General features: G+C 59.1%; 1 protein-coding gene and 1 long non-coding RNA gene across 5 annotated transcripts in view; both read left to right on the top strand.

The window, feature by feature from the left end:
* Positions 1-910: 910 nt before the first annotated feature.
* Positions 911-13557, top strand: part of PPP3CC (protein phosphatase 3 catalytic subunit gamma) — a 31471-nt gene continuing 18824 nt past the window's right edge. Inside the window, exons 1-2 of one of the 4 annotated variants that reach the window (XM_080568659.1) lie at positions 911-1232; positions 13128-13325. In XM_080568659.1, the coding sequence (XP_080424785.1) occupies positions 1181-1232; positions 13128-13325 (250 nt within the window). In that variant the 5' untranslated portion in view covers positions 911-1180. The remainder of the gene's footprint in view (positions 1233-13127; positions 13326-13557) is intronic. The other 3 variants (XM_080568661.1, XM_080568660.1, XM_080568662.1) reach the window with 3 other exon arrangements.
* Positions 2351-13127, top strand: LOC308183103. The gene is made up of 2 exons (XR_013942279.1): positions 2351-4538; positions 4579-13127. It is a non-coding gene; the product is annotated as an uncharacterized lncRNA (long non-coding RNA).

The raw sequence follows: 13557 nt of genomic DNA, 5'->3' as shown, positions 1-13557 counted from the left end.
TATTTTTATTTTATTTTTACATCTATTTTTACCGGCTTCTGGTTTATTTTTATTTTATATTTATAGAAATCTTTACCCCCTTCCAGATTATTTTTAATGAGAATTTTACCTCCTTCCGGTTTATTTTATATAGAGGTTTTTACCCCTTTCCCCTCAAAGCCGGGAAGCAGCACGTGGTTCATTTTTATTTCCATTTTATTTTCACACAGATTTCTATCCCCTTCCCCTCAAAACCGGGAAGCAGCACCCGGTTCATTTCCATTTCCACTTTATTTCCATTTCCATTTTATTTTCCCAGCCTTTCACCCCCTTCCCCTCCAAGCCAGGAAGCAGCACCCCGTCCATTTTTATTTCCGTTTTATTTTCAGACAGATTTCCATCCCCTTCCCCTCCAAGCCAGGAAAGAGCACACCGTTTGATTTTATTTTTACAGGTTCGTTTTTATTTCTATTTTTTCACATAGACAGTCACCCCCTTCCCCTCCGAGCCAGGAAGCAGCACCCCGTCCATTTTTATTTCCATTTTATTTTCACACAGATTTCCATCCCCTTCCCCTCCAAGCCAGGAAGGAGCGCACCGTTTAATTTTGTTTTTACAGGTTCGTTTTTATTTCTATTTTTTCACACAGACGTTCCCCCCCCCCCCCCTTCCCCTCCGAGCCAAGAAGCAGCACCCGGTCCATTTTTATTTCCATTTTATTTTCACACAGACTTTCACCCCCTTCCCCTCCAAGCCGCGAAGCAGCACTCGCATTATTTATATTTCCATTTTATTCCCACTTTTATTTTCACACAGCCTTTCACCCCCCCTTCCCCTCCAACCCACCCCCCCTCCTAATGGCGGCCGCCCTCCGCCCCCCCCCCCCCGCGTCGCCTTAGCAACGCCCCCTTCCCCTCCAAGATGGCGGCAGGAAGGGAGGGAAAGGCGAGCGCCCACGTGACGCCGCCCGCCGCGCAGGCGCAGTGGCGGCGGTGGCGGCGGCGGTGGCGGCCGGGGGGGGGCCGGGGAGCGCCGCGGAGCCGCCGCCCGGGGACGGAGCCGGTGCCGAGGCCGCCGCCGGGACACGATCGTTTGGCGGCGTCGGGAGGGGGGAGGCCGGCACCGGGACCCCCCTCCCCAGTCGTCGTCGTCCTCCTCCTCCTCCGTTAGGGCCCCCCCCCCCGCCGGCAGCACCGGCACCATGTCCGGGCGCGGCCACGCCAAGCTGCCGACCACCGAGCGCATCGTTAAGGGTGAGGGGGGGGGGGGCGCCGGGTTTTGGGGGGGTTTTGGGGGGGTTTTGGGGTCTTTTTTGGGGCTGGGGGTTGAGGGGAGAGGGAGGGGGTGTGGGGAAGCCTCGGGGGGTTGGTGGTTTTTTTTTTGGGGGGGGTCCTGTTGTTTTGGGGGGGTCCTTTAGGTTTTGGGGGAAATCCGCGTGGTTTTGGGGGCGCCCGCTTGATGGGGACCCTCATTTTTTTGGGGGGGGGGGCGACACCATCTCGATGGGGACCCTCGTGTTTTGGGGGGAATCTCCTCTTATTTTGGGGGGACCTTATTGTTTGGGGGGACCTTATTGTTTGGGGGGGGGGCTCTTGTTGGGGACCCTCTTTTTTGGGAGGAAATCCTATATTTTGGGGGGTACCCTCTTTTTTTGGGGGGGGGGAAATCCTCTTGTTTGGGGGTAACCCTCTTGTTTCGATGGAGACCCTCTTGATTTTGGGGGAGACCTTCTTGGTTTTGGGGGGAGACCCTCTTGCTATGGGGGGGGGAACCCTCATGTTTCGGGGGAACCTTATTATTTTGGGGGGATTGTACATTTTTAGGGGAACCTTATTGTTTTGGGGGAACCTTATTGTTTTGGGGGGGCAGCCCTGGTTTTCGGGGAGCCTTGGGGGGGGCGCTTGGCGTGCGGGGAGCCCCCCTCAAGGGGGTCTTGGGGAGATTTCCTTCCCCCCCCCCATGGCAAAGCTTGTGCGGCAGAATCCGTTGTGGAGAAGCCGGGGGGCTTCTTGTTTTTTGGGGGGGCACCCCTGATTTTGGGGGAGCCCTGGGAAGCGGGGGGGGGGGGGTTCTCTTTTGGGAAAATTCCCCCCCCCCCAGGGGTTGGGGGCAGCGTTTGTGGGACAGAATCCATTGTGGAGGGTCTGGGGGGGGTTGGGGGGGGGCACCCATTTTGGGGAGGGGCTGAGCAGTGTCCCCCCCATTTTTCTGCTGTGGGTCTCGCTCCGTGCGGTGTGAATTGGGGGGGCAGGATCGGGTAGGGGGCCCCCAGCCCCATAACGAGGAGGGGAGGAGGTAATAGGGACAGGGGGGGGCAGCACCCTGCCCTGCAAGGGGGGGCTCTAGGTGGGCTGGAAGGGAATGACCCCCCCACTTTTGGGGCTCTGTTTTTTTTGGGGGGGCATCGTGGCCATGCTTGGAGGAGATTTTGGGGGGGGGGAGAGCCCCCTCACCCCAATCCTGGCATCTCCGTGCCTGTTTCCCCGTGTCCCCCGATGCGGCAGTGCCCTGAGGTGGGTGCCAACCCCCCCACCCCCCCCCCGGCCCCAAAACCCATTACAGCAGGACCTATTTTTACAAGACCCGAGCACGCCGAAGCAATTAACGAGGAGGGTTAACGAGGAAAGGAACTCGTGGGGCTGCGAGACCCCCCCCCCCCCCCGGGCTCGGGGCAGCCCCCTGCGCCATGCACGTCCCCTTTGGGTGCCCCCCGCCTCTGCTGGCACCCCAGGGTGGGGGTGGTGGTATGGGGGCGGCCGGGGGGGGCCGGGGACGGTTCCGAGGAAGGTCCCCGAGCCTTGGGGACGGAGCTGAGCCCGCCGGGGTCGTCCCCAGCTCCTGCTCCGAGCGGGTGCGAGGGATTTTTTTAGCCCGTCATGCGGCCGGTCACATGCGGCGCGTTAATAACCGTGGCCTCAAACGGAGGGGAAGGGGAGTGTAGGGTGGCTCCCGGGGCTCCTCGGGCTCCCCCCGGGGCTTTTCGGTGGCTTGGAGCCTTCAAAACGTCGCTACGAGGCCGCGAGGTTTGGGGAATCGGGGTCCCCCCCCCCCCCCCCGGCGGGGTTTTATGATTTAGAGCTCTCCGACGGCCCTGCAAATCCCCTAAACCCTGGCATCCCCTAAAATCCCCTAAACCCTAAAAATCCCCCCCCAAAATCCCCCCCCCCCCCAAATCCCCTAAACCCTAACGTCCACGCAGCCTTTAGGATTCACCCGGCTCGCCCGCGCCAAGCGTCCCCGGGGTCAAAATCACGGATCCAGCCCCAAAATCTGCGCGAGCGGTGCCGTGGGGCGCCCCGCGCCCTCCCGGTTTGCTCCCAGTTTTCCCCCGGTCCCCTCGGGGATGGGCTCAAGATCCCCTAGAAACCTGCGGAGGAAACCTCGTCAGCTGTGATTATTGTTCAGAGGTGCCGACACCGTTCGCGGTTATTAATAATTGGAGCTTGACGAGGAAAGCTAATTTTGCTCCACGGGGAACGGCTGCGGTTAGGTAGGATGGGGGATTTGAACCGCGTTTAACCTATATATTTACATCTCCGGGGCCCTGCGGAAGTGGGAACTATAATTACGGCCCGTCGGGAGAAAGAGTTCCTCTGTTTGCATCGGTTTTGCGCGCGAGCGGGTGCTTGGATAACTCCGTTCCTGAAATCTCTGAGTTTTTGGGGTGCGCCGAGGGTCGCTCCCTAACGGCCCGGTGGCTGGCGTTAACCAAAATCCTTCCTTTTCGAGCCTGGGGCCCTCGTGGGGTGGCTGCGCCGGAGGCGGGGGGTGATTTTTGTGTAGGGCCGGTTAGCCGTGTTGCCAAAAAGGCTCGAATTTCTGGGGGGAGCTGCGCGTTTTTTATTACGGTGCCCCCAAAATTTGGGCTCCCTTCCCTGCACGTAGGCTGGGGGCTTTAAACGAGCGGGGGTGTTATTTGGGTGTTATTTGGGTGTTATTTGGGTGTTATTTGGGTGTTATTTGGGTGTTATTTGGGTGTTATTTGGGTGTTATTTGGGTGTTATTTGGGTGTTATTTGGGTGTTATTTGGGTGTTATTTGGGTGTTATTTGGGTGTTATTTGGGCGTTACTCGCCCAAATTTGCGCTTTGGCTTTCCGTGAGCCCCTCGGCTTTCTCAGGCTCCCTCCTGCACATCCAGCTGGGTTTTTTTTTGCTCTTTTTTTCCCCCCAGCTGGAGCATCTTTAATTGGGGCATAGCTAAAGACCCCGCCGTGGTGCTTTCCTTCAGATCAGTCTGTGCTATCCGCTCCCCGTTCCTGGCGTGGTGGACCGGGGAAGCGCTGGGCTGCCCCCAGCTGAGCTGTGCAGGTTTTTATCGCGCCGGTGCACCAGCCCGAGGGGGTTTTGTCAGCACGTGCAGCACACGTGGAGGCTGGGAGGACCCCGAAATACGGGGGGAAGCGGGGATTATTGAGGCGAAGAACTGGTGAAGCGCTCGCGGCGCTTGCTGTGCGCCTTCTCTGATGCTTTCGTGGGTCGTCTCCTCTGACGTTCCCGTTCCGTGGCGATGCTTGGAGGGGGAAAAAGCTGCAAAAACGGCCGAGGAAGGAGCCAGGAGGCTGAGGAAGGAGCCAGGAGGCTGAGGAAGGAGCCAGGAGGCCGAGGAGCCTGCCGGCACGCCGCGGTGAAAGTGCAAATGCTGCCCGGGCCGAGGTGGGGTCTGTAAAAAGCAAAGCTGTGTCGCGGCCCAGCTCTTCCCGAGCGCTCAGCCCCTGGCAGCAGGGACCCCGAGGGTTTCTGAGCTGGAAATGGGGCGTTTGGGGGGGGTCCTGCCCTGCGTCGGAGCTGCTTTGCGCCGGGAAGGGGGCCGGTTGCGCTCGGGGCTGCGGAACGGGCGCTGGTTTCGCCGGGTGATGCCGTGCTCCGTCCCGACGTGAGTCACCGAGCGGCGCTTCCCCGAAGATCTGGCGGTAAGGAGAGCCCTTCGGCCCCGGCACGCTCCCCGCAGCCCCGGCGTGCCCCCGAAAAGCAAAACCTAAACCCCAGCGCTAGCCTCGGGCGCCGAAAACTTTGGTAAGGCGCCAGGGGAGCTAAGGCTGGGCTGCCCTTCGGGTTTCTTTTTTCGGTGGTTGCTCTGAGAAGAGCACCAGGTGCTCGGGGCTGGAGCCGGGGAGGGTCGCTGGGTTTTGTGCGGTGTGGTTTTTCCTCTCCCTGCTATCCAACCTGGGGGAAGGTTAATCCCGTTCCCCGTGCTCGAGGCTGTGCCTGCTGCTCGGAGGCCCCGTTCCGCAGCGATTAGAGCAGACGGGCCCCCGTTATTGAGTATTTCCCAGTTCACAAAAGCACGGGGAGCTGAGGAACGGGTCTCTTCCATCCCTACCATCGATGGCAGCTGGTTTTAGGGTCGGTGGGAGCCGGTTTCAGGGACAGGAGACGAGGGCAGGCTGGTGCTGAGGGCCGGAGCTCGTAGGAAGTAGGGCAGGGCGCTGGCTTAAAATAGTTGCGAGCGCCGGGCCCTTTGCGATGAGGGGAGCTATTTAGGTAATAAAGGTATTTAGGTATTTATCCTATAACGCAGGGCTCGGGGCTGGGCTGGTGGTGCCGGGCAGGATGGTGTCCGCTGGTGGCTCGAGAGCAGAGATGCTCGTCTGGGCTGTGCTTATGGAGCAAAACCTCGCAAAAATTCATCTTGGGGCACGAGTTGAAAGCGTTTTCCCCACCCCAAGCTGATTCTGGTGGAAGCCCAGTGATAAAAACCCGTCTTAAATGGGGGATTCGGGCTAAATTCCCTGCGATCCCGAGCTTTCTCCCAGCGGCGTAGCTCCGGGAGGAGCCTCCGGTTCCCTCGCCTTGCCCTAGAAAATGCTCCCTCCTACGAGTGGCTGAGGAAACGGCTTTTGGAGCAGCAGGAAGACGTGATCCCGAATCCGAGGTCCCGGCTGTGGCACACCGAGGTGCCCCGGAGGAGGACCCCGAACACGGAGGACGGGCGTCGCTGCTCCGCCGATAACCGGGGGCTCGCTCGCTCCCCGCTGGTGTCGCACGAAGCCCTACGGCAAGGCTCGAATTTATATTTTAAGACACATTTTAACAGTCAGAATGACTTTCTGCCCGGCTCAACGTCTACCTAGCTCCTGTGGGAGCCTCGCCGGAGCTCGGAGAAGCCCATCCGTGGGGCTGCTTCCCCCGGGCTTGTGCCTGCGTCCAGCGTGGCCACGGGGACGGTGCTAATTCCTGCAAATACCCAACGCTGGGCTCAGCCCCTCGCGGTTTTGTTCCCTGTAGCTTTAGGACTACAGTTTTTTTGGGGGCGTTTTCCCCTCGAAATGGGCTGCTCCGAACGGAGCCGGCGCACGCGATCGTGTCCCCTCGGGGTGGCTGGGACGGGGGGGAGCCGGCACCCCCCGCGCTGCCGCAGGCGGCCGGGCTGAGGTTTACGGCTCCCAGCAGGTGGGGAATTTGCCTTTGCCACAAAGCCCCCGCTGTTCCTCTATTAATGATCTATTAGTGGAGCCGCTGTCAGCTCGCTAACCTTGTGAAAACAGGTGGCGAGTTTCCCTGCCTGCTGACATCTAGGAATCCCCTCTTGTCTCCTTGGGTGAGCTCGCCATTTTTTATTTTTTTATTTTTTTTTTAAGTCGCTGCAGCTGTTTGCTGGGGACCTCGGGCTTTTTTTCTCCTCCTCTTTTCTTTAGTTTTTAATTTATTTTTTTTCACTCCAGCTTAGCCACGACCCCCTTGGGTCCCCCGGCGGAGCCGAGGAGAGGAAGGTGCCAGCTCTGCGGTGTACGAACCCACCGGCCGGAAGGTCTGTAGGGGTCGAGGGCCTCCAGAGGACCCTTTTTTTTCCTCTTCGGGCCGCCGTTGGGTGCTCTTTTTGCCACCCGAGGTGGCAGGGGGTGATGGAAGGAGCCCTTGGCTCGGGGCAGGTTGTCTCAATGACAATCCCAGGCAAATCCGCGTCGGTGTGCCGGTCATTAGGAGACGGACGGCGCGTCGGAGCACGGACCTCGGAAACCCGGTGAGCAAGCACAGCTCGAATTGTCCACCTTGATCCCAAGGAGGCCGCCGAAATAGGTCGAGCACGGGGCCTCCCAGGGGACAGGGACTCGGCTCCCCCGACGGGGAAATCCCCCGGGATGAGCAGGGCCGGGTTTAAGTCGCCTCCGCTCCACTTTAATACTCCTGGCTTTAATCCCCGCCAGCTCCTCGGAGGTGTGTCGGAAACCTCCTTGAGTAGCCGCGGTTTACTTTGGCAAAAAGCACCTTTTTTTTTTTTTTTCCCAGCCCGATAACACTGTTTAGATGCCGTGTTTTGCCAGCGGAATAGTTGAAGGATAATTGCGCCCTATCTGATTATTTCGGAGGTGGTGAGAGCGCGGCTCCGAAGGGCAGCTGTGAGGCTTTACAAGCTTTGTGGCCTCCAAAACGCGCGCGTGGACGTGGATTGAGGTAGCTTTGATTATTTCCTAGCCTCTTGCCGTTGCACTTGGCTCTGCGGCAGCTTTGGACGTGGCCGGGTTATTTGGCACACGCCAGGTTTGTGGGTTGTATTTCGGCGCGCAGGACTGGCACTTGGGGTTTGGTTTTTTTTTGGAATTTAATGCACCTGGCTTCTGCACAGCCCAAACGTGCCAGGTTCTAGTAAGCGAGAGGATGCACGGCCCCAAAATTTGGGTGTCGCTCCTGGAATTACTGAAAGGCACGGCCTCAAAATTTGGGTGTCGCTCCTGGAGCTACCGAAAGGCACAGGCAGGTTTGCTGGTGGGAGCGCTGTGGCTGGTCGCTGTCTCGGTTTCGCTCGACCCCGGTACCGTGCTGACTGCTCCTGCTCTCTCCCCCTTCGAAGAAATCATTCGGCTTGGCAGGATTCGCCGTACAATGCAGGTATTTTTAGGGCACGTCGCTGTCCTATTAAAAAAAAACTGGTGCAAGGTAGGGAGCGGAGCGCGCTTGCTGAGCCAGGAGGCTGGCGTCAGCTCCAGCAGCACGCTCTGGCTAATTTGGGGTAAAACTTCGGAGCTACAAACTCCCGCGATTAATCCTTTGTGTGTAAAGACAGTGATATTTACTCGAATACAAGACCCTAATATCGAGGAGGAGGGGACCCAAAGCCCTGTGTGCCAGGTAGGGCTGTGCACCACGAGTTCACAGCAACTGCTCCTTCTTTGGAGAAGCAAAATTCATTTCTTGCTCCGTTTACGGGTGTTCAGAGCCTCAGGAAGATGCGGCTCTTACTCATAACGAAAAAGGAAGATCGCTGCCCTCGGAAGAGCGGAAAGAATATGCAAAAGTTTGGAGGAGGGCAGACGGAAACGGCGCTAATGATTGCTCCTGGCTCTTGCTGCGTTTACGCAAGGAAGGTGTTTGCTTGACTTGGTGACTTCTGAGATACTAACACGGTTTACGAGAGCACCAACCGGTGTCAAGGGGACAAGTTGCTTATTTTTTCAGGCTCTCAGAGGCTGGAGGAGTGAATTATTGGCTCCGCTTCGTGGCGGCTTGGTTGCCACGCTGCTCGTGTAGCCGGAGAGCAGCGCTGCTCCGACACAGCCGGATCGGGACGCCCGTGCCAGCGCTGCTGCCGGCTGAAAAATGACAACAGATTATTTGTCAGGGCTCGGGCCAGGCTTTGAAAAATCGGTATCGAGCATAACATCTGTTTCTGCAGGCTCTCGTGTAAACTTGCCCGGAGGCACCCTAGGGGAGGGAGAATTTCCTGCAAACCGGCTCGGGGATTCGTGCGGCGGAGACAACGTGGCGTGTTCTGACCAGGGACGTGCATGGATTTTGAAAAATAGGGATTGTTCTGTAGGAAATCAGTTTTTAATAAGTGTTAGGACTACCAGCGAGTTTGAAACCGACTTATTTTAGCTTCTGAGCTTCAACCCATCCTTGCTTTTGGGCTGGCCAAGTGTAAAAACTGCATCCTTCCCGTTCCTTTGAGTATCGCAACAGCCTCTGCATCCTTCCCTGGTCTTTGTGAGTATTGCAGCGGGCCCCGATGCAGCGCTGATGCCCGAGATCCCGACCGTGTGAAAAGCCGGCTGCCACGACTTGAGGCTCCTGTAAAACCCGGCGGCTTCCGCAGGAGCTCGTGCCGTGGCTGGGTTCTGCTCGAGCGAAGTGGCCGCGGCGTCACCGATCCGCCTGCCTCCGAGCCTTCGCTGGAGCTCCGCGGGATGCTGAAATTCCTGCGGGCACGAATCGAGGGAGCCCTGCCCCGTGCTGGACGGAGGAATGCGGGTTACCTGCGGACGGGAGGAGCGGCGGCCGATAAAAATACCACGGGGCTGCTTGCAGATGGAAGGAAAACGCCCCGACCGCCCGCGGCCCGGCAGGAGGAGGTTTTGTCTCTCCGCTCAGCCCCCGTGCAGGGCTCTCGCCACCGATTTCTCCGCCTCTGGCGGCGGGATCCGACCTTCTGGGGGCCGTGGCAGGCCGGCACCTCTCGTCCCTGCTGAGTGCCAGTGAAATATTTCGGATGCCTCCCAGCGCAGGTGGGGAGGGCGCAGGCACTGGGAGCCGTTCCTGCCTTCCGCCGCGTGTCGGAGGCTGAGAGGCAGCTTTTACGTGCGCTCAGCTTTGCCCGAGCTGCGCTGCCTGCCGCAGAATGCCCAAAATGTACTTTTTTCTCCCCAAAGTACATCTGTAACCATCTGTTCGCCTCGCTGGCTGTTAAGACTCGTTCGGCGAAGAGCGAGCGGAGAAGGTCGTTGCGTGGAATGCCCTTCGGGTGCGCTCCCACCCGTTTGGGGAGTTGCAGCGAAGTTTGCGTTGAACGTTTTTATTTTGGGGGGCATTTTCTGGACTGAAAGCCTGGCTGGAAAGGGAGCGCTTCGAGCACGTAGTGCTTGCTCCTTTTTTGCTTAGGATCTCGCCTTGCTCAGCCACTCCCCAGCATCTAAACGACAGCCCGAGGCTCTCCGTGGCTCTGCCCTGCTCTTCGTGTAGGCGCAGGGGTGGCAGGACCCCCGTCCTCACCTCTCCATCCCCTCTCAGAGGGCTGGCAGCGCCTCCCTGCTCCTTCTCTTGCAGCCGTGCCCCGCAGCAAGCGGAGCTGTTGCCGTCCTCTGACTTTTTACTGAGCTCCTTCGAGCGCAGCCGACCTTTTAATCCGTTTTACTCCTCAAAAGTTCGCTTCCACGCGTGCCCTCGGGCACGTGGCTCGCACGCGCCGCGCGTCCCGCTAGCAGGGCGAGAATTGCGGGGCTTTTTTGGTAGCAAGCCGTGTTGGACGCCCTTGTAAAATTGTAACCCAGACCTAAAATTTTAATTTTTAAACCCGTGCACGTGCAAAAGGAAGGCGGCACGGAGGGCGCAGCCCACGAGAAGCTCGACGTTGGGCACGTTTTCCCCGCGATTTACCCGAATTAGCGCCCGCAGGCAGGAAGGAGCCGGCCGTGGGGCTGAGTTGAGCCCCCCGTGCCTTCTGCAGCCCGTCGCTGGCCACGCCGCCGGTGTGCGAGGCGAGGAATTATTTTTTGCAGGGGGGAGCAGAAAGCAGTGAGGGCGCTTCGAGGGTGCGAGGCTTCGGCTCGGCTCCTCGCCCCCGGCACGGAGCCCTCCCGCTGCGCCGAGGATAAAATTCAGACCTTAAAGAAAAAAAAAAAAAAGAAGGAGCGGATATTTATGTCAGCTGCTTGCACCCGGCCGCCTAAAGCCCTTACACAAGTTATGCTGGCTAACAGGATTACTCGCTGGGACAACACTAATGACTTAAGTCTGTGTCCTCGTCCCCGGCTGCGGGCGGGGAGCAGGCGCTGGGGGGTTCGGGTGGCTTCTGGGGCGGGGAGGATTTTTCCTGCAGCCCCTGCGAAGCTTTTGAAGCACCGGACAGCCAGATCGGAGAGCCGAAAAGCCCTTTTTTTGGGGGTGGGACAGCAGGAAGCGTAGAAAATAGGCGGTGTGGAGTAATCCCATGTCTTAACGCCGTGTCTTTGCCGCGTGCGTGCGTCCCCAGGACGGTGCTGGTGTCTCTGGCTGCTCCGGGGCAGGGATTTCTCCCCAGACCCCTTCTCGTGGCACTCCTGGATCCACGCTGCTTCCTTCCCGTGCTCCTCGCGGGAGCGGAGCCGCGCGAAGCCAGCGAGGGAACTTACATAAAAGTTCTTGGCTGCTCGCAGCGGCGCGGCCCCGGGTTTTTCTCTTGCGTAACTGCGCTCGCATGGGGCGACCAAGAAAAGGCGAGGCAGAGCGGTGCCGGCAGGCTTTTGGTGGCTCTCCCCCGAACCGTGCGACGGGCGCCGCTGCTCTCGTGCTCGCGCACCTTTTTCTTTAGGCTGCCTGCCCCAGCTCCTGGCTGCCCACGGGTCTCTCCGCGCCCGGTGGCCACGTTTTAGTGTCTGGAAAGTCAGCGGCGGGGGGCACCGAGCCGCACCGTTCCCGCTTCTCTCTCCTCTTCCTTCTAAACCGTTTGACCTTCAGATGCTCCCTGGCTTCCTTGGGAGGCAGCTGGCAGCCGCTCGGACAACTGCCCGCTCTGCAGAAGTATTTACGAGCCGTCCCCCAGGCGCTGCAGGCAGCGGGTCCCCGAACCCCCAGCACCCTTCCCTCCGAGTCCCGTGGAAGTGCTTGCCCCCAGCTCCTCCACGTGCCCCCTTCCCCCTGCAGTGCAAATCCAGAGAGAGTGGCACGAATAATGCTGAATTCCCTGAAATGCAGAGGGGTTTTTTTGGGAAAGCGAAGAGGTCGCTTCTTTTTTTTTTCCCCCTTAGGCTGCAGAGGTGGGCAGTAGGGGCGGTAAGAGCTGCATCCAGCCCGTGTCGGTGCACGCGGGGGTCCTGCCAAAACCTCGTTAATTGGGGGCTGCTCGGCATTAATTGGGGGCTGCTCGGCGTGGGCTCAGCTCTGCAGAGCCCAGCTTCCAAAGCTCGGAGGAAGGAGGGCCACCGCCGCGTCCCCTTTCATCGCCTCCGCTCCCGTCCTCCGCTGTCCTACATTCGGCCGCGTTTGAGAATTGATGTTCGGAGCAAAGGAGCTCTTGTGGCTCTCCGCTTTTTCTCTCTCTGCCCCCTGGGTTCCCGAGCTAAATAGCTGCTATGTTTGCATTTAAAAGAGATGGGCTGCGTGGCTCTTGGCCTGTTAAAATCCACGTGGCGTGGGGGTGTCTTTACCAGTGATGGGTAAGGGATAACTTCGTGTCTGTACCAGGTAAGGGATAACTTCATGCACCTATAAAATGCTTTTCTTCCCCTCCTGGCTCACGGTTAAGCGCCGACCAGATGACGGGAGGTGCAGAGGAGGTGGCAGGTTAAAAATCTGTTGCAAAATAGCTGCAAAGGGGCTCCTCCGTTCCCCTTCCCTCTCCGGGGGACGCCCCGAGCTGGTCTCCATCCCCGGCCACACGTTGAGAGCTGGCTGACGGGCTCTTACTGGCAGCTCCTCGCCTCCTTTCCCAGCATCCAGGCCTTCCTGGAATTTATTGTGCAGCCAGCCACGCCGCAGCCCTTAGGTATTATGCAAGGCTCATGTGTTCTCCTTTTTTTTCTGGCGGGTTAGCCGGGCCCGGGACGAGGTAGATGAGTAAGGCAGATGGTCCTCGCCTGCAGTGGTTATTTCTGCTCTGTGCGCTTCCTTTCTGCTGGGGGTTATCTCCTCGCAAGTAACACAATTGTCTGGCGTGAACATAATAATGCCTTTCAGTGGGCTTTTTTCTACCTAGATGTCAAAAGCAGGCAATGTGTTGCGGGCAGATAAGGCCCCGACTTGCCTCCAGCGGGGGATTTCCTCGTGATTAACCCGCCGTTAAATTTGGGGTTAAGCTCCACGGAGCAGCCCGCGCCAGGAGGTGAAGGCGGCTCCTCCACGGTGATGATGCGCTGTGATTTTACTGGGAACCGGCGTGCTTTTTGCCTTCTTTCGCCGATATTTGCGTGCGCTCCTGTTTTCCTGCAGCGTTCTGGCCGTGACTCTCCTCGCAGAGCTAGGAGGCGGCCGTGGTGCCCGCGGCTTCGGCGGCTGCAGATGGCGTTTCGTCTGCGCACGGCGGCTTTTTAAGCGTGCCGAGGGTGGATTCGGTCTCCCCGGCAGCTCGGCTTCCCATCCTTCGGGATCCGAGAGCGTAATTTCAGCGGGAGCGTGTTGCAGAGCGTGCGCCCGCCTCGAAGCTTGGAGCTGCAGCCTCCTGCCGCAAAGCCTGCGGCTCCTTTCCCCCCCCTGCCCGCCACGAGCGCCGTCTTGCTAACGCGTCCCCTTCTGCTTGCAGCCGTCCCGTTCCCTCCCACGCAGCGGCTCACCCTGAAGGAGGTGTTCGAGGACGGCAAGCCTCGCCTCGACGTCCTGAAGAGCCACTTGGTAAAGGAAGGGCGCCTGGAAGAGGACGCGGCGCTCAAGATCATCAACGATGGGGCCGCCATCCTGCGGCACGAGAAGACGATGATCGAAGTGGAGGCTCCCATCACAGGTCAGAGAGCCGCCCGCCCGCCCGGGGATCGCGGGCTGCTCCCGGTAGCAGCTTTTTCAGCCCTCTTCCTTCCACCGGGGAGGTTTTTAAATTGCCTTAGCTCTCGGAAGAGGGGATTCTTGCCGCGTCCGTTTTGCGCGAGCTGGGTGCGAGGCGGGGGTGGCTTGGGTCAGAGCAGAGCCGTGCTCCTCGTTGCTGTCGTGACCTTTCTTTTCTTAGCGTGTAACCCTGC

Source organism: Anser brachyrhynchus, assembly GCF_964034855.1.
Source record: "Anser brachyrhynchus genome assembly, chromosome: 26".
Taxonomy (NCBI): Eukaryota; Metazoa; Chordata; class Aves; order Anseriformes; family Anatidae; genus Anser; species Anser brachyrhynchus.
Note: the sequence above shows the minus strand (reverse complement) of the source record. Positions and strands in the feature narration are given on the sequence as shown.